This window comes from Lethenteron reissneri, chromosome 43, assembly GCF_015708825.2.
Source record: "Lethenteron reissneri isolate LAM-NWPU_2019-01 chromosome 43, ASM1570882v1, whole genome shotgun sequence".
Classification (NCBI taxonomy): domain Eukaryota; kingdom Metazoa; phylum Chordata; class Hyperoartia; order Petromyzontiformes; family Petromyzontidae; genus Lethenteron; species Lethenteron reissneri.
Window position 1 is genome coordinate 6,648,719 of NC_083821.1, and position 27,281 is coordinate 6,675,999.

The 27,281-nt window shown below is 42.9% G+C and overlaps 1 protein-coding gene across 1 annotated transcript; it reads right to left on the reverse strand.

Moving 5' to 3' along the window:
* Nucleotides 1-4,834: 4,834 nt before the first annotated feature.
* On the reverse strand, nucleotides 4,835-27,125 carry LOC133353410 (serine/threonine-protein kinase 35-like). The gene is made up of 5 exons (XM_061569669.1): nucleotides 26,574-27,125; nucleotides 19,838-20,121; nucleotides 17,546-17,755; nucleotides 12,738-13,091; nucleotides 4,835-9,722 (listed from the first exon to the last, which is right to left on the reverse strand). The coding sequence occupies exons 1-4, from the start codon at nucleotides 26,887-26,889 to the stop codon at nucleotides 12,891-12,893; spliced, it is 1,011 nt and encodes a 336-aa protein (XP_061425653.1). The 5' UTR covers nucleotides 26,890-27,125; the 3' UTR covers nucleotides 4,835-9,722; nucleotides 12,738-12,890.
* Nucleotides 27,126-27,281: the final 156 nt, after the last annotated feature.

Here is a 27,281-nt window from a genome sequence, read left to right on the forward strand (position 1 = left end):
GTAAAGACAAAACTCATGACTAGAAATGAAATTTCAGAAATCGAACATTTTGTTTATTTCAGATGAATCCTAAAACACGTCACCGGAAGTTACGTCACATGCACGTCATCACGTCCACGCGTTTCTCAGCGTCACGTGCCATCCAGTGACGCCACTTTTGTTAGAACGAAGACACTTACAAATATTAGCTAAACGATTCGAAACCTCAAACATCTGAAACGAGATCCAAAATTGTCCGTAAAAAAAAATCCGAAAACACAAAATGTTAAAAACCAAAACGTATCTCTGTCAGCATGCCGAGAGTTGCCACCTGTCCGTGTTCGATCTGGACAGTCTGAGAAATTGACATCCTTGTTCCGATGGCAGGTATTGACTTGCACTGCGATGTGGTGTGCAGGTTATTTGTGTGAAACTTTATGTATGTTTTTTTTTATAAATGTACGAATGTACAGCACTTCTTTCCCACCGTATCAGAGGTGCGGGGGAAGGACAACAAACTAAACACAACAAACAGCAAGTGAAATTAGTTTTCAATCGAGATTATAAAAAGTGCATAGCTCCAGTGGCTTCCTAATATCGGAAAGAAGAGGGTTCCAGACGGTCGCAAAAGCGCATCTGAAAGCGCACGGCATAGTTAGCGTCTTTGTTTGATGGCTAGTCACAAGTCGCTGCGATTATGACCGGAGATCGCGTGATGATGGTTTATGGCTCTTTGACAAGATCAACAATGTGTTGTGGTTCATTATGTGGCAAGCACTTTGTGTTTGACGAGTGCGACCCTATAATCTATTCGTTCGGAAAACGGAAGCCAATTGCAGCTCAGGTGAGCACTGGACAGGCACGATCGGATCTTGAAGTACCCGTTCACGACAGGTAACGGATAGATTTGTACATAGTGTACTGCACAATTTTGACAATAGACCGAGTGCTGACTGAAAAAAACGTGTCCAAGTTTTTAATCTGCGGAAAGAGGTGGCAACCCTCCGTGGCCCTATTGGTTGGATTTATTTCCATAGTCGGAGGGGATGGAGAGGAGTTATGTGCATTGCATGGGCCAGCTGAGCAGAGATTAGGGGTTAGGGGAATCGGGGCACGTTAAATGTTCGCTCAACCAGATTAAATGCGCACACTGCTTCCTCCAGAGCAATCGCCGACATGCCAGATTAACGCACATTATATAACAGGCTGTTAAATGGCGTGTAGATTTGCAGCGCGAATCACAATAATATTCGGAATGTAGTGATTTCAAATTGTGATCAGTGCTACATACAGCCCATCATCCATAGGTGGGGGTAGTTAAAATAGATACTGCCCGGTGGGAAGTCAAATGTGGATGTCCTATGAAGATAACAGGCTCCACCATGGGAATGTGGAATTTCCACCACTGGCTTGGAGACACCAATAGAGATGGGCCCTTTTGCACGGAAGGGCTCAGCTCTCGTGATTCGTGCCTCCGTTTGTATGCCGTCTCGTTTGCACACTCTCATTCACTCCATCTGTCCGAACGTAACATTTGCAGACAGCTACTTCGCATGCATTGTAAAATAATACTCTTCGGTTTTTTTCGGTAAAGTCACGTAGGTAAAAATTTATAATAATAATAGAAATAAAATAATAAATCACGACGTTTCGGAGGCAACACAAGTCTCCGTTATCAGGTGGGACCGTCACAGCTAGATTTACTGTATCAAGTGAGGATTTAGCTGTGACGGTCCCACCTGATGACGGAGACTTGTGTTGCCTCCGAAACGTCGTGATTTATTATTTTATTTATATTATTTTTATTATTTCTTTTTACCTACGTGACTTTACCGAAAAACCCGAAGAGTATGAATCCTTGCAGTCACGAAAGCTTCAAATCTTTTCTAAAATAATCCCGCTCTTTAATTTGATGCCCGGATCGTCAAACGCAAGGATCGATTTTAACCGCGGTAGCATAATTGCCAAAGTAACGATACTGCAATCGCAAACGGCGACAATCCATGTGTTCCGATTATTTTTGATCGAAACTGCGCTTTCGGATGCACGAGAATCACGTTTGGCTCCTGGGCAAATGAGGGCACTAGGCAGAGCACGCACTTGTAATACGCTTGGATTACACTTGTATTCCATGAACATCTTCTAAATTTTCTTGGTTTTTTCGGTAAAGTCACGTAGAAGGGAAGTAATAAAATAAAACATATTATTTTATTACTTCTCTTCTACGTGACTTTACCGAAAAAAACAAGAAGATGAATCCCTGCAGTCACGAAAGCTTTAAATCGATCTTTTAAATTATCAAGGTCTCTCCAATTGTTCAGGGTTTATATATACACAGCTGGACAAAATGATACTCGGTGTGTCTCAACACGTGCTTGGCCATGCGTGGTGAAAGCGGCAGATAACGTCTGCATTGTGTAATTCCATTAGCGAGGGTTACGTAACGTGTCCTCGTCGTGATGGATTTGAATCTGCTTTTTGAAGTCCCGTGGCAGATGCTTTATCGCGGGCTCAAGTCTCACGTGAAAAAAAACGCATCTATTTGGTTGCCGGAAAAAATAAAACCACAACGTCAATTCCTTCTTCAAGGTTGCAAATGCATTTAACCTGCTATATAGTGTACACAACAACAGATGGATGTGACGAGTATTAACAGATATTAAACAGCAAAACAAATTCTACAATAATATTGGCGCTAAGAGGAACAAAAAATATATAATAAGTGACGTTTCAGGCGATAGCCCTTATAAAAAGTGTTTCCTACCTACCAGTAGATCTACAGCTGAGTTATGAGATTGTATATTAGATTGTATACCATTTTTATTACACTTGTTTACCAAGGAAAGCCGCACCGCGGATTAGGTGGCATCCACACATTTCTTATCATGACCTCTGTTAAGCGCCTTTCATGCCGGGCTGATGCAGCAGTGTTCCTGCTCACAGCTGACCCAGCTGCCAATGTTACTTAACCCGCGCACGCTGGCATCGTTCGTTCAATGTGTTTGATGACAACGCACTGCTTTAGTAACAAAGTACGAGCGATCCTTGCGGCAAATGCAGTGACTAACTGTCGAAGCACTCCAACTCTTAGCTCTACGACCTAACCCTGAATTTAATGTATTGTCGTTCCTAGCTGGCATAATTAGCGTATATATTACAAAGTAAATAATGTCTCTTTCACATATTTACCTCTCTACGTTGTAAAAATGAGCATTCAACACAACCCATCGATCACATGATGCGCATGTTATTATTAGCAGCATTCATTCAATACAAGCAAACTCTGGGCCACTGTCGAAATTTTAGTTTATCAAGCAGTCAGGCCAATGTTGGTGAACTACCTGATGCATACAGTATAGACAAAGACCATATTACTGGTATAGGAAACTCCCGGTTACACCAGCCCACAGGGGATTACTGTGTCCGTCTGTCCGTCGTGCAGGGAGGGGCTGGGTGGGGAGGGAGGGGCTGGATGGGGAGGGGCTGGTCACCCCGTGGTTCCCTTATAAAACTCAACGTTTAGCCTACTTACGCCGGCTTGTGCCTGCCCTCAGTCGGGCATATTTGCGGAATACACCACGCCGCCGTTGACCCTGGCCATTGACCGAGCAACCCAACGTTCCTACCAGCTCCCTCCGCAGGAATGTGTTTCTATAGGAAATGGACCCGAGTTCGACACGAACTTAAATTTCCTTAGACGCGTGCTATATCGAAATGTGCAATATTCGATTGTCCGGCTTCCGAGGTGGTGAATGTTTTCGCGATGAAATTGTGATACCGGCTTTGTTGAGCTCGACTTGCAGAAAGACAAATAAATTAACCCGTAAAAACAAAGTTTTTCAATCTAAATCCTTTATATGCGTGGCGGCTAGAGTCCTCTCGTCCTCTGGTTTGAGATGGCTGCCACCTATGGGTCAGATGATTGTCTGCCAGCATTAAGCAATTGGTAATTAAATATTTTTAAAAAATCCCTAAAATAGTGTAAAATTTTGGGAAAAAAATTTCACGAAAATTAATTGTCACGCACAACGAGTCTGTGTGCAAAATATCAGCTCGATTGGATCACGGGAAGTGGGTTAAAAACGACCGAAAGATTTGCACGGTCTTAAGCAAGCAAGCACGCAAACACGCAAGCAAGCGAACTTAATATAAAGGATTTAAAAATGGCAGTAGATAGTGGAGTCCAAAGCTTAATTACATGAAAAGTATGGGAACGAGCACAATAATTAAATAGATTAGCAAAGATAGGTATTCCAGGATTAAGAAGCATAGTTGAACTATAGCTTGAGCAAACGTTTAAATCTATATTTCAGAAATAAATATACGTGTTTACCGTATCACAAACTGTGTGAAAAACTTGCAAGCCGAGAGTATACCAAATTAATCACATTGTTTATTTTTTTTTCACTTTTTTTACCACAAAATGACATTTAGACAGCATTGATAACGAGCAATAATTTAAATAACGAAGGTAACAGAATAAAATGAATATGGCTTTCTTTTTTGCGCCAAAAGTGCACCAATCTGTGGATGCAGGTATAATAAACAAAGCAGCCTCCGACTCACACGTCACACGGGGAGGGAGGAAGCACATCTCCCACACCATCCGCTCGTATCCTGCACAAAGGCACGCGCGATCATCTAAAACTTTCTCGTAATGCCGTGCGACATGTTCGGTTGAAAACACCGACCCACGCGTCATCACACCCACAGCAAGATTAATTGTTCAGAACTCGTGTTTTTTTCTCTCTCTCTCTGCATTTCTTCAGGTTACTAAGCAGTGCGCTCTGCCTCCGGAAATTCGCACGTCCAATCGTTACAGGGAATTAATAACAAAAGACTAAAACCCAGCAAAAATGATTTCAGCAGCTCGTTTATTACCGTCTCACACTTTCCAATTTTTTTTAAACATTAGGATGTAATAAATAACAATATTGAACTTTTTTTTTACACTGAAGTTTCGTTGCTGCATTAACCTGGGGGTTTCACTGATACACTGATTGTAGAACAGTCGACGAACACCTACAATGGATGTAGAAAAATCATCAGCACATTTATATAGGGTTCATGTGGTTTCTCTAAAGTTGCCCGTCTAATCAAGAGGTAAACCTACCAATGGATGCCTAATGCACTAATGGTTAGAGCTGGTTGTTTATGTTTAAAAAGCTCGGTGAACCACTTGTGCAAGGTATATTGACTCAAGCCGTGTCACCTAACACGCTAAAATGTAAGCACCGATAGTAAACCTAGATGCTTGTCAAATGCCACGTATCATCTCTCCTGCACTGTTTGAAAAGCAGGCAAAGTGAACCCCGCTGGGTTTTCCCCAGATTTAAATACTTAATGAAAAAAAACTTATCTCCGATTATTTCTAAAGCACATGGGGCAGTCCAAAAACGATAATAGGATTTTAAAAGTAGGCACTTGCTCCCACTAATTCATCTACTGTCAATAATGTATATATTGTGGCCTATGCTTAAATTATATAAAGAACAGATTTAAGTCATCCCGATCGCTACATTACAATTCAGCTAAGTGGTGTAGTGGTTAGAGAATAACAATAATTTGAATTTGTGAAGTCCATTTCATCCGTAGATCACAATGCGCCGTGTATGGAAAACAGGTAATAAAACAGAACCAGGGTAAACGGCTAAGACTAGGGGGTAAAGGTCAAATTAAAACGAGGTGTTTTTTTTACATATTTAAATAACTCTAATGGCTCTGCCTAATTACCAAAGTATCCATAGTCTGGGAGCAGCGCAAGCAAAAGGCCAATCACCGCTATCGGAACGTTACCAGAAGTCCCAGTTAGAAGTTAATTCAGCCGTTCATCCCCATGGGATTGTCAACACCGACTCGTTCAATTTAATCCCGGTTGTAGGAATGTGGAGTTACCACCATTAACTTAGGGCTGTAAACAGATTAGTGCCTCGTCATGCTTTCAGTGGGAAAAAAAAAGAATTGAACGTTTGATTAAAATGATCATCAAATAGTACTGGGTGATGAGATACTTATTAGAAATAGGACCGATGGGTGCTGGTGCAAGGTTGTGTAATCTCATTAAAAAAAAAACTGTAACTGTCCCTCCATCTGCACACCTTACGGACAGGAAGAATTCAACGTGAAACAGACGAGACGTAACATTGCCAACGACCCGCTGCCTGGGCCCCAAGTTGTTTCTTAACCGTAAGTAAAAGTCCCATTGTCCAGCAAATTTGCGAGTCGCAGCAAGGGCCTGTTATGAGTCCGATGCAAGGAGGGCAATAAACAAAGCCAGCCGGTTGAGACAGATGCAAACAGGGTGCAGTTTGGTCGTAGTAGGAAACGCACATAAGCACATAACCGGTAAACATTTGGTATTGTACAACGCCTGTCGTAACAACAAAGCACATGGTGGGTGCAAATAACAGGGGGTTAAAATTCATCTTGTAGTGACAACTTTCCATTCCTCAGTACTGATGCAAACTGGCTTAGCAGATATATTATTTTTGAGAAGGGTAGCAACACAACATGATCAACTGTTATAGACGTTCATTTTAACACAGGAATTTGCAACCAAGATTAAAATATCATGTTTTGTTTGTTTTCTGGGCACGTGTGATTGGGGTGTACAATTGTATAGATTACTATTCTTGGTTCTTTCTGTAAAGTCACGTAGAAGGGAAAAAAAAATATATAAAACAATAAAAATGCTCACGGCGTTTCGTGAGAATTTATATTGTTTTATATTTGTATTTTTATTTATTATTTCCCTTCTACGTGACTTTACCAAAAGAACCAATATGAATCCCTGCAGTCACGAAAGCTTTAAATCAAAATGTATAGATGAAGTTAAAATGTTGTTACAACAACATTTTTAAATGGGTGAATGGTGTAATAATTTGGTGCTCAATGTAATGCCATCACAGCAGCCACTAAACCTCCAAAAGATTCTGTCAGCAATCTGTCATTAGAAACTGTGTGGATTTACTGAAAGCTTAGCATGTATTACGTCCTGGCTTAGTGTACGTCTGTTGGTAAAAATTACACACACGAGTGCAACAAAAGCATGCATATTAGAACGTGCGAATTAAAACCATTTTGTACATCACTGTAGCATAATAAATGTTGCGTTTAACAATTAAAAACACCCATATAGTAACAACCTAGCATGAATTGTGAACAATTTTCAATGATTGAGATGCACGGAAATGTATAAACCATACATTACGCTCTAATAGTAACTGTAATTGATGTGAAATTATATTAGCCAAGTTGACCAAGGAATGCTTTGCAAGGCATGCATATGTAAAGGGATGGAGACTTATTCACTGCTGCAATGTATCATGTAATGTCACCAAACAAATGAGTAAAATACACCTTTTTACCGTCAAATGCACTTAAGGGCCCATTCATTGCTGCCGACTTGACGCAAGTGTTCAAAGCAACATCCCTGAACATTCAGTAATCGATAGGCCATTTACAACATAAACTTCACCTTGCAGCAAACTCATTCAGCGTTTCAAATTGATGAATTAAAATGCTAGGGAAACCGTTTCTGGCGTGTAATATATCTTGCCAATTAAGGTATTTTGCTATGCTCAATGGGCATCTAATTTTTTTTTTTACCAAGGACCCACTACAGATCACGCAGTAGGAGTGGCATGTGCTGTTTTGACATAAGAGTGGCTTTTAGTTTCTTAAATATAGGTGCACTGTAATCATTTAGAGCTATTGAACAAGGTCATTATCGCTCTAAGTGCTCAGAATGTTATGCAAAACGATGAGAATTTGCCTCGTTTTGAATTTTAGAAATCAGCCATTTAAAATCTGAATTACATTTTCTATTTTGAGTGCTTAAAATGACCAATTTCATCTTCTGTTTACTGCCCAATCTCACCTGCTATACCCATATATTGCACCAGAATGCGTCGCAGGATAAACACGCTTCTGCTGGTCGTAAGTGCAAACGGCGTGTGCTACTTGCGAGGCATTTAGGGTAGTGGCCCGACAATTAAAGGTGTATTTACACTGCCCAAAGCATATTTGGGATTTGCTTTGTCATGTTACCTGCCCTAAGACTGCATAAAGAAAATGCAGCTCTTAGCCATTGGCAGTGCACCTATACAAGTGAAACCAGTTTGATGAATGTAGATGCACCATTTGCACCGTTCAGTGCCAGCCAAAAGCCCAGTCCATCGACAGTTTAACTTTCAAAATCCACATACTGACCAAAAGTAATTCCACTAATATTACATTGCATGTGTTATTTAACATTGCCTATTATTGCCATGTAAAGCAGACGTCAAATCTTTCACGACTGTGAATCCCCCCTGTACTTGTTTCGCAGAATGTTAAGTGGAACACACAACCTGGTGAATGTATTTGAATTTAGAGATTGTGACAAAGATTTAATAAATATTTCACGGTATATCAGAATTGTGGTACCAATCTCCAATTTTCAAATAGTAATGTTATACCCTTGCATGTGTGCCAGAGTAGGTACCCCGTGTACCAAAGATTGGTCCAACAACCAAATGACAGAAATTGAGATGATGCTCTGTGCATGGCTTAGGAATTAAACTGCCATACACTGAGAGATGTGGGCCAAACTCTAAAAAGCAGTTGCAAATCACTGCTCAATGTGAACAGGACCAATGTGACATAGGACCAATGTGAAACAGGACCAACGTAAATATGCTGTCCAGACCAAAAATGCTGCGTTTAGAGTGGATTCCAGCCACCCGTGTGCCATGCAGTCAAGGAAATATATCTACATTTTCTGAAATCGCCAATGAAAAAAAAATGCACCCGACCACAAAAACAATCCCTGTGGGCGACATGCTGCTCTAACATGAATAAAATTGTGTTTTTCTTTTAAAGAAGTTTATTCAAAAATCTAACTGAAAAAGTAATTGCATAGATCCCTTTCAAATGTTAGTGGAAAGTTAACCTAGTGAATATCATTAGGTCACTCGTCATGCTGTTTGGACATTCAATTCAAAGGGAAATTCAAACTAGGCTTTACTTTTCACCTGGAATGATTAAGGGAAGGTGTTACTCTTTTTATTTGCATGTCCCTTTAATTCACCGACACATTCGCTCACTCACATCATCGACCCACACAGCCAGAACATTCGAGTGCAGCGCAAACATTTGTCACCGCCACGATGTACTCGCATAAAATGATGACAACATAAAAAATAAAGTTACACCATAAACTCAACGATGGTCCATTTCAAGTCCAGTGATGTGGTGGGCATCACCTTATTCATATAGTTTTTCAAACCAATGCCAGGTAGTTTAACATTCAGAGGAAACTGCAGCAGTATGCTAAAACAGCGCCACAATCATGGCTACATTCACCCATCAGTTCTCCTCTTAAACAAGCGGAAGCAGCCAGCTTTGGTCATTTTCAGAAGGCCAATCCCACCACGCACAAATCACTGGTCAGTTTATATTCCTTTATTACTTAAGTTACTATGTTTCACAGTGTTCAAGTGGCACTCAAACAGTTGTGCCTTGCGTTTGTTTTGACCGAAAGGTGTCACCCCGCCCTGTAGCAGCCACCACCCCTTGTACTGTGGATTCACGATGGATGCTGTAAAGCCCTTCCGAGCCCTTCCAGCTGCCCCCTCACCAACCGCATCACCCCCTTATCGCCGCCCCCACCTCCCAGATTCCACGCTTCTCGCACCCCCCCCCCCCCCCCCACGTAAATGCCTTGCAGTGGTGTTAAATGGCTTGCTTGAGAACCGGGAAACCTGTGAACACAAGGGACACTGTTAATTCAGTGGAACTCATTTGCGAGTAAAATTAGAGAAACCTAAAATGAGGTTTGGAAGCTTCCGTGTGTAAGTGTAGGTCACTGTGTGCTAGCGCAAACAGCCAGATGTGATTGAACATGGCCAAGAATTACCATCGAAGGCTTTCTTGCAAATGTGCTGCATGCAACTCAGAATCGTGAGAATTTTATTGTTTAATTTGTATTATTTTATTATTTCCCTTCTACGTGACTTTACCGAAAGAACCAAGAATATGGAAAGTTTATTTTTAATTTACTCATCAGCAATACCTCCAGTTTACACTGTAGAATTGTTACCATTTCAAAACGGCGGTTACAGTAAGCACTTTGTTTTATCCTTCTGGAGTGCACCGAAATGCCTCTTCGAGATGTATGCTGAGCAACACAGTGATATGCTTGCTATCATTAATTATTTCGGTGTGTCTGCCAACAAAGAGCGCATTTTTGACAGCTGATGGAGGGGGACGCACAGATAACTTGTTTAAAAGCCAGTTCTTCATGAATACATTCCCTGCGGCTCTTGAAGTGCCGACAAAGATTTTCAAATTTCAAGGGCACCATATTGTGTTAGGACCTGTACAATTTGTGCCCAGAGTGCTCTTGCGAGTCCCTAATATATGGACTGTGGGTTCAAGCAGTGCTGTCTATTTCAGCAGGTAAATCATGTTGGGTGCAGTTCTGAGCGATGACATTAAGCAGGGCGTCTCTTCTAACCAAATGCCAGCCTTGTTATGAATCACTGCGCTCACCTGCAGGGAAATAATAATGAGCTGTCGTGATCGATTTGTCAAGAGAAAATAAACTGTTTGTGACTGCTGAATTGTTATATTTAAGCTGGTATTGTCGATTCACCAATGTAGTATCTAAAAATGTTAATTACAAACGGTACAAAACTGTAAACGATCTCATCCCAGGCAAAGGAACTTAAGAATAATTATTGGAAACAATATTGTAAAAGAAATGCACCAACCATTGCAGTATCGGCATTTCAGTCTTAGACAAGTCAATGACAAGCCCTGGAAATTGAGTAAAGTCTTAGTCACTGTTGTCATTAAATGCTATTAACATAAAGATAATAATAAGAGCAATGACGAAAGATAAAAAATTAAATCCGCAAAAAAACTTGACAAAAGTTTCACACATTGTCAGACTAGACTAAGACTGAAAGTACTAAAATGCTGACTAAATTGTCACTGCACCATTGTTCCCCCAACAGCCAGCTTTACAAATGATTCATGATCATTCGTCCGAATGCGAGTAATATACTGGCCTCATTACAAGCGGCCCAGTATTTTCACTCTCAAGCTGGCAATGTAATTTGACAACACGGCACTTTTCAAAGCGCTGGTACTATATAGTGCTGCGGTAAAGCTTGCATAAGCCTTACAATGCCGTGCAGTCTACCGAAAATAAGTTGTCTTGTAATACTCTGTGCCACGGTTGCGTTGGCACTCAATGAGATTTTTTTTTATGTCCGCGTGCATTCAATAGGCTGCCTTCGTTTTTGTTTTGTTTAAAAGATCACTCTGATTGAAAGGGACACGCATTAATCTTCATCCCAGCGTGCCGTCAAACAATATTTCGAGGGCAACAACATTTTCATAATGCAGACAGGATATTCTCACTTTGTAAGTGAATTTTTAAATAATAATAATAATCTTTGTAGAGTACAGGATATTAACATGAATAATTGACATTTGAAGATTTTTTTAAACAAAAATTCGACATGCTGGTACTGGTGGGTAAATGTTCAACCCCAAGAACAACTGAATTAACATTTTATTGCTCGACTGCTTAAGTAAGCAATGCACATTCAGATTGTCAGATTGTCTGTGATAAAACGAGCAGCGAGGGATCCTGTGTGTTCAAATCCATCTCCATGCGGGGAAACAATCTTCAAGTGGGGAAACCTATTACAATAAATCAACATCAACATCAACTGTGCACATGGATCCAATTTCTCAATGCCTGCTGTAAATGTCTAGGCATGGCTGAACACTGCTCATCTGAATTGAATTTGCAACCAACGCTGGTTGGACAGAAGACATGTCAACTTGCAGGCTCCCAATAGAGAACAGAGACCCAAGATCTACCATTAGACAGGGCTGAGTGTGATTAGCCATGGAAAAATACGAATTTCTACAAGTGGTCTCTGAACATGCAGTGGAATAATTCTCCACCTAACTAGTGGGCAGGTAGAGCAAACATACCGCAGTTAGTCACGTATGAATATGCAACCGGCAATCCCAATGAAATAGTGACAACCTAGTTTTAGCACTGTATAGTACATGTGTGTATATGAACACAGCCACAGTGGTGATGCAGTGCACTGTGTTAAAATCTTGGCTACATTGTTTCAACTACCGGCCATGCAAATTTTTACTTGCCATTAACTTCCCCGTTGTCAAATCAGCCTTACAATGTGTACTGGGTGCAATGTATAAAAGATTAGCAAACTGTGGAAAAAGCAGCCATGCTGGCCAAACCATTTCGATCTTAGCAGACACTTGTGAACTGTCTCTAGGACTTAATAGGCTAAACAGGAGACCTGTGTCTTCCCAAGGGTGTGCATAGGACTCAATCTGGAGACTTGACATGCCACAATGAAACTGCCAGACACATGAGCCATTAAAATTTCCTACCCTGAGGACAGCTTGCATTCTGACTTGTTTGTATTAAGTCCCTGCTGGTGTTCATCTTCTTGGTTCTTTCGGTAAAGTCACGTAGAAGGGAAATAATAAAATAATAAAAATAAAACATAATAAAATAATTCTCACGACGTTTCGGCCACAACGCAAGCAGCCGTCCTCAGGTGAAGAACAGGTCTGTCGGAAAGACAGCGTCTTTTTATTATGTTTTATTTTAATTATTTTATTATTTTCCTTCTACGTAACTTTACCGAAAGAACGAAGAAGAAGAATCCCTGCAGTCACGAAAGCTTTAAATCGAAATTCCCTGCTGGTGGTGAACTCACATTATCAAAGGATGCTTTCTTGGCTGGGCTTGAGGAGAATGAAGCCAGGAGGTAGTAGGTACACACTAAGGGCAGGTGCAGAGGCTGGGGAGGCAGCAGAATGGGCGTCAAGGGGTGTCAGCGGTGGAGATGGCAGGCAGAGCGGTGCGGACGTCACACGGCGCAGGCCACAGCCTCGCGCACGCGAGCCTCCAGCGTGACCGAGTCGGGCCGCTCCTGTGGATGCGGCGACAGCATCTCGCGCACCAGCACCGCCATCGCCGTGCTCATGGGGCTGTGGCGGCGCCGTGGGATGTGCAGCTCCGTACGCGGGTTCTCAAGCAGCGCCTCGCCCACCGGCACGATGCGCCGGCCCTGTGCGGCACGCACACGTGCACGTTAATGGAAAAGTGCGAGCAAGAGGCAGATTGCTGGGATCAATCTGTCACGATGCCGACTGCTGATCTTTAAAGCTTTGCATGATTGAGCCTGGTTGATACCCAGATGCCAGACTGCCCAGGAATGCCAGAATATTGCAAGTTTTGGCTTGAGATGGCATCGCAGCCATGGATTCTTTTATATATCTATGCAAAGCTATGAATGTTACCCACTCGTATACTTGGGTTTTCTCTGGGTCCACCCAAGGACCAAACACTCCACCAGGGTATTGGTTATATATAATACAGACTCTGATAAAAAAAAGTTAAGGACATTATTATTCTGCTAAGATGAGGCCATTACGGCCAATGACATTGAAAACACCACATATTCCCATAGCTTTCCTCCTTCTGCTGGATTGCTAAGCTATTGTAGTTCCCGTCCCGGTAATCTGCTCTCCTTATTTCCTGCACGTACCCACCCATCACAACAGTCTCTTCTTGATATCATCCAAAATCTATTCGTTCTATTCTAAACTCACCCTTTCCCTATCTTACAATCCTCACATCATTTGCATACACATACATTCAAAGGAAAGAAACCCATTTCTATTTTACATAGCAATATATTTGCAGCAGTAGATACATTTGCAAGAGTCGATCGCGTATCAGTGGCTAATGCTTGCCAATGACACAAGAGCAAAGCAGCAAAGGTTTAATTTTTAAAGCTGCTCAGTCATTTGTGTGGGGAATTAGCTGAGCATGTTATATTAAATCAATCTTGAGATTCCTGTGATTTAATAACATTTTATTGTATGAACAGTGGTGCAATGAAGCTAACATTATTCCCAGGGGACTGTTTTTTTTCAGCCCCATTAGATGGGGAAAAAACCCATAACTAGGCCAGGACATAACTATTACATAACACACACTTGGATGAAGGGCAATTAGGATGATACTGCTTTGCAGGAAAACGGAAAGTGTCTTGCAGCCTTATAAAAGCAAATATAACCACAATGCATTATGTAGCTAATTTTCTTTTGTTAAAATGTGCCTTTATGAAAATATAAAAAGCAGTAAAGTAGCATGAGAACTAAATAGTGGCTTCACCCTTTCGTCAGCTTTCAGACGACAGGAGGCGACACTTAAAAATAAATGTCATAATTAAAATTACACTTTTTTTATATAAAGCACCAAGAACAGTGATTCTCAAAACATAAGGTCACACCCCCTGAAAGACATGTCGCAGGCTGTGGCATCAATACCGTGCAGGTGAAGTTTAGAATGTGCTCAATAACTTGGTATACGTGGTACGAAAATGCGTTGTTATTAAACGTGCTCCATCTTAAGTTTACTGGAATGAATAACATTTAAGAATGCACACAGCAATGTTAGTATTCCCATGTGGATCTATTAATTGTAAAAGAGAAAAAGTATATTATGAATAGCAAATGTTGAGTGTGGGAACATGTGCCACTCATAAACTGGCATGTACTTTGGCCAAAAGAAAAACTAATTTAACGTAACACACGTTTTCTTAATTTTATTCAAGTAATGAAAGAAATACTTATGGGTTTCATTTCCACTAGTTTCCAATAGTAGTGCCAATCACAAATACAGCAGAATAAAATTTCAAATACATTTTCACCAAATGTCAATAGTATTTATTACATATTCAGTTTATTTCGAGTGGCATATTCAGTAGTGCAAGGGTTTATAACATAAAGCTCCCAAAAGCATTTACGATGTTGGCTTTTGATTAAGAAGCCTACATGTTAAATTGATTAAGATTGTTGCTGAAAACACATGCAATACTCATGGCATGCAATGGTATTATTATGGTGCTGCAATGCAAGAAGAGAAGATACACACACTTCAAAGATATCAACATTCCGTCAAAATCAATGATGCCAGCATAGTGTTTTCACATGGGAGGACTGTCATCAGTTTTTTTGGTTACGTTTTGGAATGGTGGTTATGATTGTGGGTTACAATTATTAAATTAACAAACGGTGTTTGAATCTATAATGATTTTGTTGTACCTGCCATGAAATTAGTATTTGGGGATCAAGAGAGATTTTATACATTTCACAAATGCCCACAAATTTGCACTACTATAATTTGTTTTCAGAATTGTTGGTTTACAGCAGGACACAGAGTTAAGGAAGATGCCCTGCCAAGACGTACCTTCATCAATACCAATTAAAATACATAACCTGCATTATTGTGTTTGCAGGAAAGGCAGTGCATGTGACTCATTTTACAAATTGGTTCCTGAATTTATTTTAACATTACATGATACCGAGGAATCATTAGACACGGAAGAAAAAGTGAACCCTTCCACTGTGACAATTATTTTCCAAAACATTCACTTCAGACATTTTAAGCAACTTTAAATACATACTTTACATTTATGTATAACTTAATTACGTGAGCTAGAACATCATGGGTTATTATGTCCCACTGGCTAACAAATACTATATTTGGATTTGGCATCCAATCTTGCAATGCTCTTGGCGAGGAGTTTGTAAAGAGTTGGGAGGTAATTAAGCGAAAAACACAACGTGGCTTTCTTATCATTCAAGAATGTGGCCAACGCAAGCTTTTGTAATAGGAGGCCCATAGGTGCCACAAGACCAACTTTCATTTGGCAGCAGCCAGTCTTCCACACGTGTGCACGCAAATTCACAGTTCGGCAGCACATAGCATTCTTGCACTGTGCCTCACCAATACAATGAAGCTAAACTTTACTGACTATTTTTTTTAGCACGGCCCCATTCACTTGGCTCTATGACAGTCAAGTGAGGTACAGTTAGAAATAAATAAATATAAAACAAATCATGACGTTTCGATTGCAACACAAGCAATCATCAGGTGGGAAAACCACAGCAAGAATTTATTTTTGCTTAAGTGGGAGAGAGCTGACCATTTTTATAACACTGTGGGCTCGCATGATATTGTTTTTTCCGAGACAAAGATACTCTGCAAACCTTCTGGCTACTATCAAAGGTTTGTTCATGAAGCAATCCAGATATATAAACATAGACTTAACTTAAAACGAGAAGATGTATACAAATTGAGCAATTATTGGAAGCATGTTATTAACCAGGTAAAACCTAAACTGCTTTATGGTTGTCTATCATATCTGCCGGGTACTAGTCAATTTTTTTAATCCTTTATATTAAGTTCGCTTGCTTGCTTGCGTGCTTGCTTGCTTACGACCGTGCAAATCTTTCGGTCGTTTTTTAACCCACTTCCCGTGATCCAATCGAGCTGACATTTTCCACACAGACTCGTTGTGCCAGACAATTAATGTTCGTGAAAAAAAAGTTCCCAAAATTTTACACTTTTTAGGCAAAAAAATGTATTTTACATATATTCAAATAGAACTCATTCATGGCTTTGGCTGAACGTCACAGTGTAAGAGCCCAGAGCGTAACCCCTCCACAGGCCGTGGCAGAGTAGCGCAGTTGGTAGCGCCCTCGCTTCCCATTCCAAAGGTCGCAGGATCGATCCCCGCGTCCTCCACAGGCAAATATATTTTTAAATCCTTTATATTAAGTTCGCTTGCTTGCTTACGACCGTGCAAACCTTTCGGTCGTTTTTTAACCCACTTCCCGTGATCCAATCGAGCTGACATTTTCCACACAGACTCGTTGTGTGTGACAATAAATTTTCGTGAAAAAAAAATTCCAAAATTTTACACTGTTTAGGGAAAACACATTAAATATTTAATTACCAATTGCTTAATGGTGGCAGACAATCATCTGACCCATAGGTGGCAGCCATCTCAAGCCAGAGGACGAGAGGACTCAAGCCGCCACACATATAAAGGATTTATAGTGAAAAACTTTGTTTTTACTGGTTATACTTATTCAGAGTTAATTCCCCCCCGCATCCCCAGCTCTCTCGGCCTCCCACTTCCAGCCCTACCCACTTCCCCCCCCAGCCTCACGTCCCCTCTCCTAGCACTCACGCAGCGGTACCCTTCCTCTACCCCACCTCTCTCTCTCTCTCCCCCCTTGCCCCCCCTTCTTAAATATATAACCTCTTGCCACGACAGCTCTCTCTCCCACTTAAGCAAAAAGTTAGTTTTCTTGCTGTGGTTTTCCCACCTGATGATGATTGCTTGTGTTGCATTTGAAACTCCGTGATATGTTTTATTTTAATTATTTCTCACTACGTGACTTTACCGAAAGAACCAAAGAGTATGGATACCTGCAGTCACGAAAGCTTCAAATCAAGATTATGCAAGTTGATTACCTACATTTAACTTAAGTGTTGCAGACCACAACAAAAACCAACACGGAAACACACAATAAAGCAAGTATAATTAATCCACCATTTAACTTGAGATTCATAATGACACAAGTGGCGTCCCTTGAATAAACATAACCCCAGCCTGGATGCGACCCCTGCTATGTGAAAGCGTGAGGTGTGCGTGGCGTGTACCTGGCGCACGTAGGAGCCCAACAGCTTGCGCTTGGACTCGGCATCGGTGAAGGTGATGCGTTCCAGCATGGCCCACACGATGATGCCCAGCGCAAAGATATCGGCCTTGGCAGTGAAGTGACCCTCCCACACCTCGGGTGCCATGTAGAAGGAAGAGCCGCATGCAGGAGACAGCCATGGGCGATTCACCGACTCGCCATTGCTCGGGCCCTGCGCAGTGCCCACAAACACCCACTCTTTTTAGTGGAATGAGGCCTAATAGAGGGAAGCCAGGTGGCTCACGCTGCTGTGTCAGAGCTTCGAGCCGAGTATGGATTGTTACATTCATGACAATATGTATGGAATCACACGTATACAAATTTATTGCTTTTGATTTTCATTACGTGAATGCTCGGAAAAAGCAGTAAAAACAAGAGTGGGAATACAAACAACGGACAAAACTAGGCCATAGAAACCAGACAGGACAAACACAAAATAATATTTTGTGACCCACAAATCATTATGTATTCACCCATTTGCAAGGGTGGGGGATTGTTATATGCCTACTGGTCTACCTCTGATTACATCAGGATTGTGGCATGTCACGTTGTTTTAGAGGCTTTCACAGAGCAGTTACACACAGCGTTATAAAAAAAAATAACATGACTAGAATATATGTATGGGGAAGACCCAGGAATACTCCAGATATCACTCGACATTGACGTTAACCATGGCCCTGAATTGAACCACAGGCTGCCAGGTTTATATTGGAGTGTTGCCAAGTGCTGCACCCATCAGATATACTATACCTATACAGTTTATACACTTGAACAAATTGGCTCTGGAATCTGTTGCGTCATAAGCTGCATAAGTCGATCACAATTAATAGGTAAACATTCGCAAAAGTGCGGGCACCTGCAAATGAGATTGAAACCTAATTCCAAACACTGCACTTTGATCAGCTGCTATCAGCAACAATCCATTCCCAAGGAAGAAACAATTGGACCCCTGTATGTGCCAGCCAAGGGGACACATCAGCTATCTACAAATAAAGTGTGCGGACAAAGCAGTTGGTGTTGACCCATAGACTCCACTGTACACTTACCTGACAAACCATAATCAGTGCATGAGCAATAACCAAAAACCCACACTTTAAAGCAATGGCACAAGTAACAATAGACAGTTGCTGTAAAGAAATAGAGGTGCCATCCACAAACTTGTCACTTTTGCTCTGGGGTAATGGTGGCTATTGTTGATGTTGTTGATTTACGATTAAAGTAAGCCTCCGTGTGTTCTTGTAAAGCAAGCTTTAAGCGTGTCATGTTACCAATAAGCAAGAGAAGTTCCAGTTCGTGGAAATTTGAGAATTCCAGCAAAGAGACCTCCGAAAGTGAAGTTTTGCCATTGTATTAACAAGACTGCCAAATCAGAAATGAAAAATTATCGTAATATATTGGAATATTTGTTTGCCATCTTTTTTCGTTTATATATGACATTTGCATCATTATTGCCAATTTAATAAGGCGTCTGGTTTGGAGGAGAACGCTTTCCACATGTTGCCCCCTTTCGAGTCTCGACAACAGACGCTGTTCTGGGCTCTGTGACAGATCCCGAGGACCTGGCATAAAAATGCTGGCCCGCAACCAACACTGACTGGCATTGGCCCCGCTGCTCTGTCGGGTCTCACACCTGTTTTTAGTTTATTCCCAATGGGGCACACTAATTTATCCCCTACAATTATATTCGACACGGCCGTGCTTAAAGGCCTAATGTGCTCCCATGATGAGCTTTACACGATGGCTGTTAGCCAAGTCTGACACCTAGAATTACCACAGTGGACCTTAATACCCTGTAGCATTATTTGCCAAAGCCACTGCATTGTCCAAAATCTAAATGTTTAAAATAATTTTCAAATGTAATGTAAAAAAAGCGTTGTTGTTAATATCAAGTCATTAATATCTCTATTGTGACCAAACACCAAAAAGGGCACTGAACATTTATGAAATAAATACAAATCGGAGGGCACAAATAACTGTATCAAGGGATGGAATGGAACATGCCGTGCCCTGACAAGAGCCAACCCTTACCTATGCGAGTCAGATAAAATTCAATCATTAAGTTCATTGCACTGACACTGACAACGTGCTGCCAAAATGCAATGACCTGCCTTTGGCAGGGGATTTCCAGTGATGGGACACATCTTGCGATTATGAGTGCATTTGTCCAAAGACACAAACACGCCATGGCGAGTAAACAACACAAGTGATCGCACATTGCATGACGTAAGAATACAAAATATTTCCCCACACTCACCTGTCCTTGGCCAGCGAATATCTTGCTTAGACCAAAGTCAGCCACCTTAAGCACAGGCCGGCCGGAGTTCTCAGCCACCAGGATGTTGTCGGGCTTGAGGTCTCGGTGCACGATGCTGTTGCGGTGCAGAAAGGCGACAGCGCGGCTGAGCTGCATTGCAAAGCTTGTGTTGAGCCAGTGGTCGGGCTGGCGCGACAGCAGATAGCCATTCATATCACCACCGTCACAGTACTCCATTACCAGCCACAGGTAGTAGGAGTTGCCCGGACCGAAGCAGCGCTCACCTGTGTGGCGACACAGAGAAGGAGAGGAAAACGAAATACAGTTAGCGATGCTACTGGCGTGCAAACATGAACTCAAACAGCAGCAGCAGCAGCAGCTACTGCAGTTCACAACTAATGAGATGACCTGTGCCACACCTGGTTCACGGAGGCCATATAGAGGTGAAGGGTCATTGGCAGGGAGTTACAAAACACATCTAACATGCAGTGCAAGTGCACAAGGCGATATAGATAGAGATCATATACACACGACCACTTGCACAGTCACAAGCATATGGACCATGTCACACAACACGCACACTAGCATATGGACTAACTACTTCATATTCCTTAACCTGAGCATAGTGTAGAGGACTGACCTTGTGAATCACAGATAAATGTGTACCCTTCCCCTTTGCAACCAGACTGTTATACAGCGGTGTAAAATGGCGATTTTTTTTGTGCGACTGCCATGGTTGTACCAACTTTTTATTTAACAAAGAGCATTGCTATACTTATGCCAATGGGTGTTTAACAAAGGGTGAATATCACAAAGTAAAATTCAAGGGGTAGATGTTTAGTCTTCATCAGATATGCAGATGCAAACAGCAACAGATGCATTTCACTACCTCTGCCATGTTAAATATTATACATGGGAAAGTGATGAATGCGGATTTCAAGTGCAAATACTAACAAGGGCAGTGAGAGGCCAATGCTGCCATGATCCTCTCAAGAGAATAAATAAGCCTGGCCATCTGCTTTATTGCTGCACGTGGGCCCTCATGGGAACCTTTGTTCATGTGTGGCTGCACTGACATCATTCCACCAAGTCCAGTTGTGGTGCAATTGCACTAGCATTTGCCTACCCATGCAGTTTACATGCTGTTATAATCTTGTGATTTTATTACCTCCAAATGTCACAGTACAGCATTATCTTATGGGTACCTATTTAAATGGGTCAAAATGTAGGTTGTTGCCATCAAAGATAAATGAACAAATTGTGTACTATGCAAATAGAAAATTAATAAAAGGTATTTATGAACAGATTTATGAACACATTGACATAGTATTTCGTGTAGACTAAATTACTTAAGCTTGAAAAACTTCTCAAAGTTGTGTAAAGAGACTAATACTGCATTTTGCCTCCATATCTGTATACTTTCAGAAATAACATTGTTTAAAAAATGTGTGATTACCTCACTTATATATCCGTGAATAAATGGGGCTAAGAATAGTTATGATGCAGAAAAAGCCTTTTCATTTCATTTGTGTAGCAAGGTAAAATAGTTGTGGACTGAGAATCAGGATGTACTGCAATGTCATCACATTAATCTCCATGTATATAAAAGGCAAAGTTGTGAATATGTGTGTCTGTTCAAAATGTTTAGCGTACTTCCCGACATGCAACAAACTTGAAATTTGCCATGTGGGTACTTTCCAGACTGTAGACCATGCAAACATTATAAAAATACACCTTTTTTGGGGGGGGAGCTCAATAATGCATATATTTTTAGCACGGCAATTGAGCTGTGACGTCAAATCTGTCACGTGACCCGCGCATGTGGAAGCGTAACGCATTGTAGTGTAGCGGTTAGCGCGCTGTGCTACGAACCCGGTGACCCCAGTTCGATTCCCGCTCACGGCCACCACCGGTGACGATTATTTGAACCGGTCCTGGGCCTCCCCTAGGTCGACTCAGCCTCAAACGAGTAACTGGTGTGGTGTGTGAACATCGCCACTGGGGAGACAAAGGCGGCCGGGCGTGGCGAATCCACGTCCCGGGCGAAGCCGGGTAGTAAAGCTAGTACCCAATAAATGGAATGTTCGTTAGGATTTAAATTGCCCAACTGCAGCTTGTTTACAGTTTGCAAGGGGATGTCTCCTTCAAAGAATGACACCTTCAGCATGTTGGTAAAGTAATAAAACAGTTAAAATAAGTTTAACAAAAAGTTAAAAAGTTCAAATAAACAGTAAAACAAGCACAAACACTTGCTTTGACGAAGCAGTGTCATATAAATATACATCATTTATTCTGTATTTAGTTTTGGCAATTTTGGGAAAAACCTCCACCGAATCAAAGTGGTATGCTGTTGCCTTAACATCGCTATCTTTTAAGACCTTCACAGCCATTGTAGCCTGCTTCATGGGAAATACAAGTGTTCCATTTACAGCTCCGATTACTCCATACAATGTCATCACATGCCAATGTGTAGAATTTCAACAACACACCTGGGCTTAAGTAAACATATATGATGTAACTTTAGTAGTATTGTGACTGCACCTTTGACTTTGAGGAGATATGGAATTGTATATGAGCAGAATTAAACAAACCACTATTTGTCTGCTAGGTTGATGCCTCACCTTGCTGCTTTTAAACACTGGGCAAAGCCAGGTTCTCTTTTTGGGGGCCCTTAATGGAGTATCTGCAAACACTCAAAAGTGTGCAATCATGATACATTCGTTTGTTGATGTGTCCCAGGGGTTGTTCTAATAAAAGCCTATTTATGCGACGTATCATACATGTCTGAATAACCCTGGTTTTGCTAGGTGATCTGATGAAGTTGTTCTTTGTGCTCATTCTTTCAACCAGCTGTCATTGCCCACCACCGTCTTCGTATATAAAGCAGCAAATACCTGGCACTCGTTATAAATATAAAACACGTTTTTACAATGAAATGGCTATGTAAAAATTGGGCATTTATGTTAATTCACTATTAAACCCTTGCCGAGACACGCATATTTATACATCGTGGTTACCAACTATCTTAAACGCCCGGTAAAGTTTACAGCACATGTTAAAAGTATGTTTTCCCAACAGTGGAGATTAGGAGAGATTTCCCAGATTGTCTCCCTGTAGAAGCATTAAATCATCCCCTGTACTCTGTCAGCTTAAGCCACCATGTGAGGCTAGTAATATTCTGAGTACAGTATATCTGCTTATACAACATGCCGTATCCTGCCCTACAGAGCTTCCTTATGAAAGGTTGTTAAATAACAACAAAATGGAATGCAGGGGGGCAATGGCAGTTTTTTGTAACAGAGAGCACCACATCTAAAGTAACGTCCTTGCGAGAATGCACATGCAGGGGTAACACAATAAAGCCATAAAAGCACACGAAAGCATATACAAGGCCAGATGTACATCGTTGTAATAAAAACAATACACATAATTATGCAAATATAGGAAACAAACCCAAGACACCCACACGCGGATCAACAAGACCAAAAAAACGACTTCAAGAAACGTCCAGAGAAACAGGTAACAAATACACAAAATGCTCTCAATAGAAGCCTTAGGCCTCCCCAGTATCTCACTACCAATGCACATACACACACTCCTATTGCCATTGGAAATTGCATTGGACATTGTAATGTGCGGAAATGATACTGTGCAGAGCACTAGTGTTTATGCTCGGACACTGTACAGTAATGCACTGTATTAACCCCCTATTACATTGCAGCGCGGTGCCTTATTGCGAATTGGTTTGAATATTGTGAATGGTATACAGAAAAAGCACTGTTTACAATATCGCAGAGACCACCTCCCCCTCACATTACACCCCATGCAAACACACCTCAAACACGTCAACACCGTGTGCTCACCATACCACACATCCTCACATCAAGCAGACAACGTACGTCAAGCCAGGCACACGCCGTACAAACACACGCTCCACGATACATGCAAAGTATCATGAACACCCTCAGCACGGACACTATACATTATCCCCACATTATACACCACCCACACACGCACCTAGTACGTTACGTAGCGCAAACCTGACGCATAGACAAAGCCCACAATGAACTCCCTGCACAAACCCACACGTTTGTTGAACTTTGTTCGCACCCTACGCAGCCGACCGTGCAAAATCGGAGGTGCAGAGGAAGGGAAACTGAACATAAAATGCAGAAATTAGTTTCCATTAAACATTGCAAAAAATGCTCATAACATGCACACCAACCCCAAGCCCTGCCCACAAGACCAAGCTTTCCCGACAATGCACAGCACACACCTCAAACACAGGTCGCACAAACTCCTTACAGCCACTAAGTGGCGGTGACGTCACCACGACGCTTGTGCCAGGCTATGTGCACCTTGAGGCCACGTGAAGTGTCGAACGCCCGCTGGCAGGTCACGGGGCAGACCCAGATGCCACGGGTCGACTGACCGAGATGACCGAGATGACTGGCTGATGCACCACCTGTTCCCCCTACTGTGCCAACTTGCTGTGCTTTAGACACCCGGCGCTCCGCTCGTTGTTGTGAGCGTCGCTCCTCCGCCCTCCGTTGTGCACACACACATCCCCCTCTCTCTCTCACACCCACACACAACCTCGAATGAACTCTCTCCACGAGTCTCAGGTAAACACACTTTACTTGCCTTAGTTGCCAGTCTCAAATACCAGTGTCTGACAACACGGCTCTCACCATCTCCCTCAACCTATGATCACTGCTTCATTGCTTTATTTTGGTGATTTCGAAAAGTTTGTTGGTTTGGCCATGTTTGTTTGTTGTAGTACGGAGTTAGACTGATGGCCTTAATCTAAGTTGGCTTGTGGTTGTTGTTTGACTTGCATCCCACTGGGATTTGTGCACACAGCGTTGGTGTACGGTGATTTTTCTGCAATATTTTGCTGTCTTTTCTTGGATTTTCTGTTTGCACTTAGTCACATATTCACTGTAAGATGTTTTCTTGTCCATGTTTTTTGTTTGTTGCGGTTGCACCCACCCGATTCAAGAGCCGAATGGCTCACAGGGCTATACCTAATAAATGAACTTGAACCTTCAAGGTGGCTTAGCCTCGAGCCCAAAGTGTACTTCATGACAAAAACAAATACCCCGTGTCCCCTCCCCCTGTATCGCCTCAACATAATGTTGGGGGCAAATAATGTTAGCAAATAGCAACTTTGGCCAGCATTACGCCCGGCCGCCTTTGTCTCTCTGGGGTTTCGGACGAGCAACACAACACAAACTAGCCCCCGCGTCTCCCTCTCTCCCCACTGCATTCCTCCCTCTTGAGAGCAGTCTCCACGAGTCTCAGGTAAACAAGAGCCGCCATCTGCCACCAAGTTGGAGTCAACGTTACCACGGCCCTTGTGTGCCAGGCTAGGTGCACCTTGGCCACGTTCAGTGTTAAGCGCCCGCTGGGTAGGTCAAGGGACAAGACCCAGGTGTTATGGACGAGTCAGCTGAAATGACCCCCAGAGATCACAACCCCTTGTACTCTTGTCGAGATATTTACACACACATACACCCTGTCAATCATCCTTGAGGGATGTGTCTGTACGAGTCTGAGATACACTCACACCTGTTTTTACTTTCTCTCTCCACACACACTCCCCTCTATCTACTGTATCTCCTTATCCCTTGAGGGACGTCTCCACGAACCTCAGGTACACGAACACACATTTATCCTCATAAACACACACACCCCTGTCCTTCACTATTAATAAGAAGTCTCCAGGAGGCTTAGGTAAACAAACCTCTCCTCACCTCACCTCATACAGCAGCCGCCGCTTGCAACCAAGTGACGGTGACATCACCACAACATTCGTGCCAGGCTAGGTGCACTTTGAAGCCACAATAAGTGCTTACACAAGGCAGGCAAGGTCACGGACTGACCCAGATGCCACAGGATGCCCGAGATGACTTACAAGCACCACCACCACTAGCGCTCCCTACATCACACAACTTTGCCGCGTCCTCACAACACAAACACCAGTGCCCCTCACCCTTGAGGGACGTCTCCACGAGCCTCAGGTACACGAACACACATGTATCCTCACACACACCAACATCCCTGTCCTTCACTATGAATAAGAGGTCTCCAGGAGGCTCAGGTAAACAAACCTCTCCTCACCTCACCTCTCACAGCAGCCGACGTTTGCAACCAAGTGGCGGTGACATCACCACAACTTTCGTGCCAGGCTAGGTGCACTTTGAAGCCACAATAAGTGCTTATACAAAGCAGAGCAAGGTCAAGGGACAGACCCAGCTGCCACAGGATACCCGAGATGACTTACAAGCACCACCACCACTCGCGCCCCATACATCACACAACTTTGCCGCGTCCTCACAACACAAACACACAAACACCACTGCCCCTCACCCTTGAGGGACGTCTCCACGAGCCTCAGGTACACGAACACACATTTATCCTCACACACACCAACACCCATGTCCTTCACTATGAATAAGATGTCTCCAGGATGTCTCCAGGAGGCTCAGGTAAACAAACCTCTCCTCTCACAGCAGCCGACGTTTGCAACCAAGAGGCGGTGACACCACAACATTCGTGCCAGGCTAGGTGCACTTTGAAGCTACACAAGGCAGACAAGGCCACGGGACAGACCCACTTGCCACAGGATACCCGAGATAACTTACAAGCACCACCACCACTCGCGCCCCATACACCGCACAACTTTGCCGCGTCCTCACAACACAAACACACACAAACACCACCGTCCCCTCACCCTTGAGGGACGTCTCCACGAGCCTCAGGTACGCCTCTCCGCGCTCGTAGTCGTCCCTGGCCATGCGAGCAGCGCGCCCGTTGTGCTGCAGCACGCACTCGTCGAAGCGCACCACGTTGTGGTGTCCCCGCGGCGGTCGCACGCTCTTCAGCGCCCACAGCTCCTGTAGGCCGAGCTCCACACTCTCGGGGCTGCAACAGCGGATCCTCTTGACTGCCCTGCGAGCACCAGTGCCCCGTACCACAGCCTCGTACACCACGCCGAAGCTGCCTCGGCCCAGCTCCCTCAGCAGCTCGTACTTGGGCTCGGCGGCCATGGCGTTCTCTTCCTGACTGGCTGCCTTCCACACTTGCTTATCTCGCTCTCTTTCTCTACACCCGCCTCGTCCGTGCTCCCCTACTCCGCTGTGACAATGGCCTGGTGTTACTGTGCACGCTGTCTCGTCGTTAACGCCGTTGTTGTTGTTGTTGTAGCTACGACGGTGCTAGCGCCGGCCGCTGCAGTCACGCTCGCCACCATCATCGTCTCCCCACCGTTCTTGCTGTTTGCAGTTCAAAATGGTGCCTTATTTGCATACGCTTGGTATTCACGAGGGTGGGGGGCGTGGCTTAGCCCGCCTCATTAATTATTCATGAGGGGGCGGGGCTTCGAAGCGGCTTTGCAACGCCGTTAATGCTGCTGCAGGGGGCGTGGCTTAGCCCGCCTCAT

What these genes read in the sequence shown, in the direction of transcription:
- LOC133353410 (XM_061569669.1), bottom strand. Translation starts at nt 26,889, where the DNA reads ATGGCCGCCGAGCCCAAGTACGAGCTGCTGAGGGAGCTGGGCCGAGGC. An exon ending in CGTGGAGACGTCCCTCAAGG is followed by an intron (nt 20,122 to 26,573) that starts GTGAGGGGACGG and finishes GTCGCCACACAG; the next exon opens with GTGAGCGCTGCTTCGGTCCG. An exon ending in TGGGCTCCTACGTGCGCCAG is followed by an intron (nt 13,092 to 17,545) that starts GTACACGCCACG and finishes CGTGCCGCACAG; the next exon opens with GGCCGGCGCATCGTGCCGGT.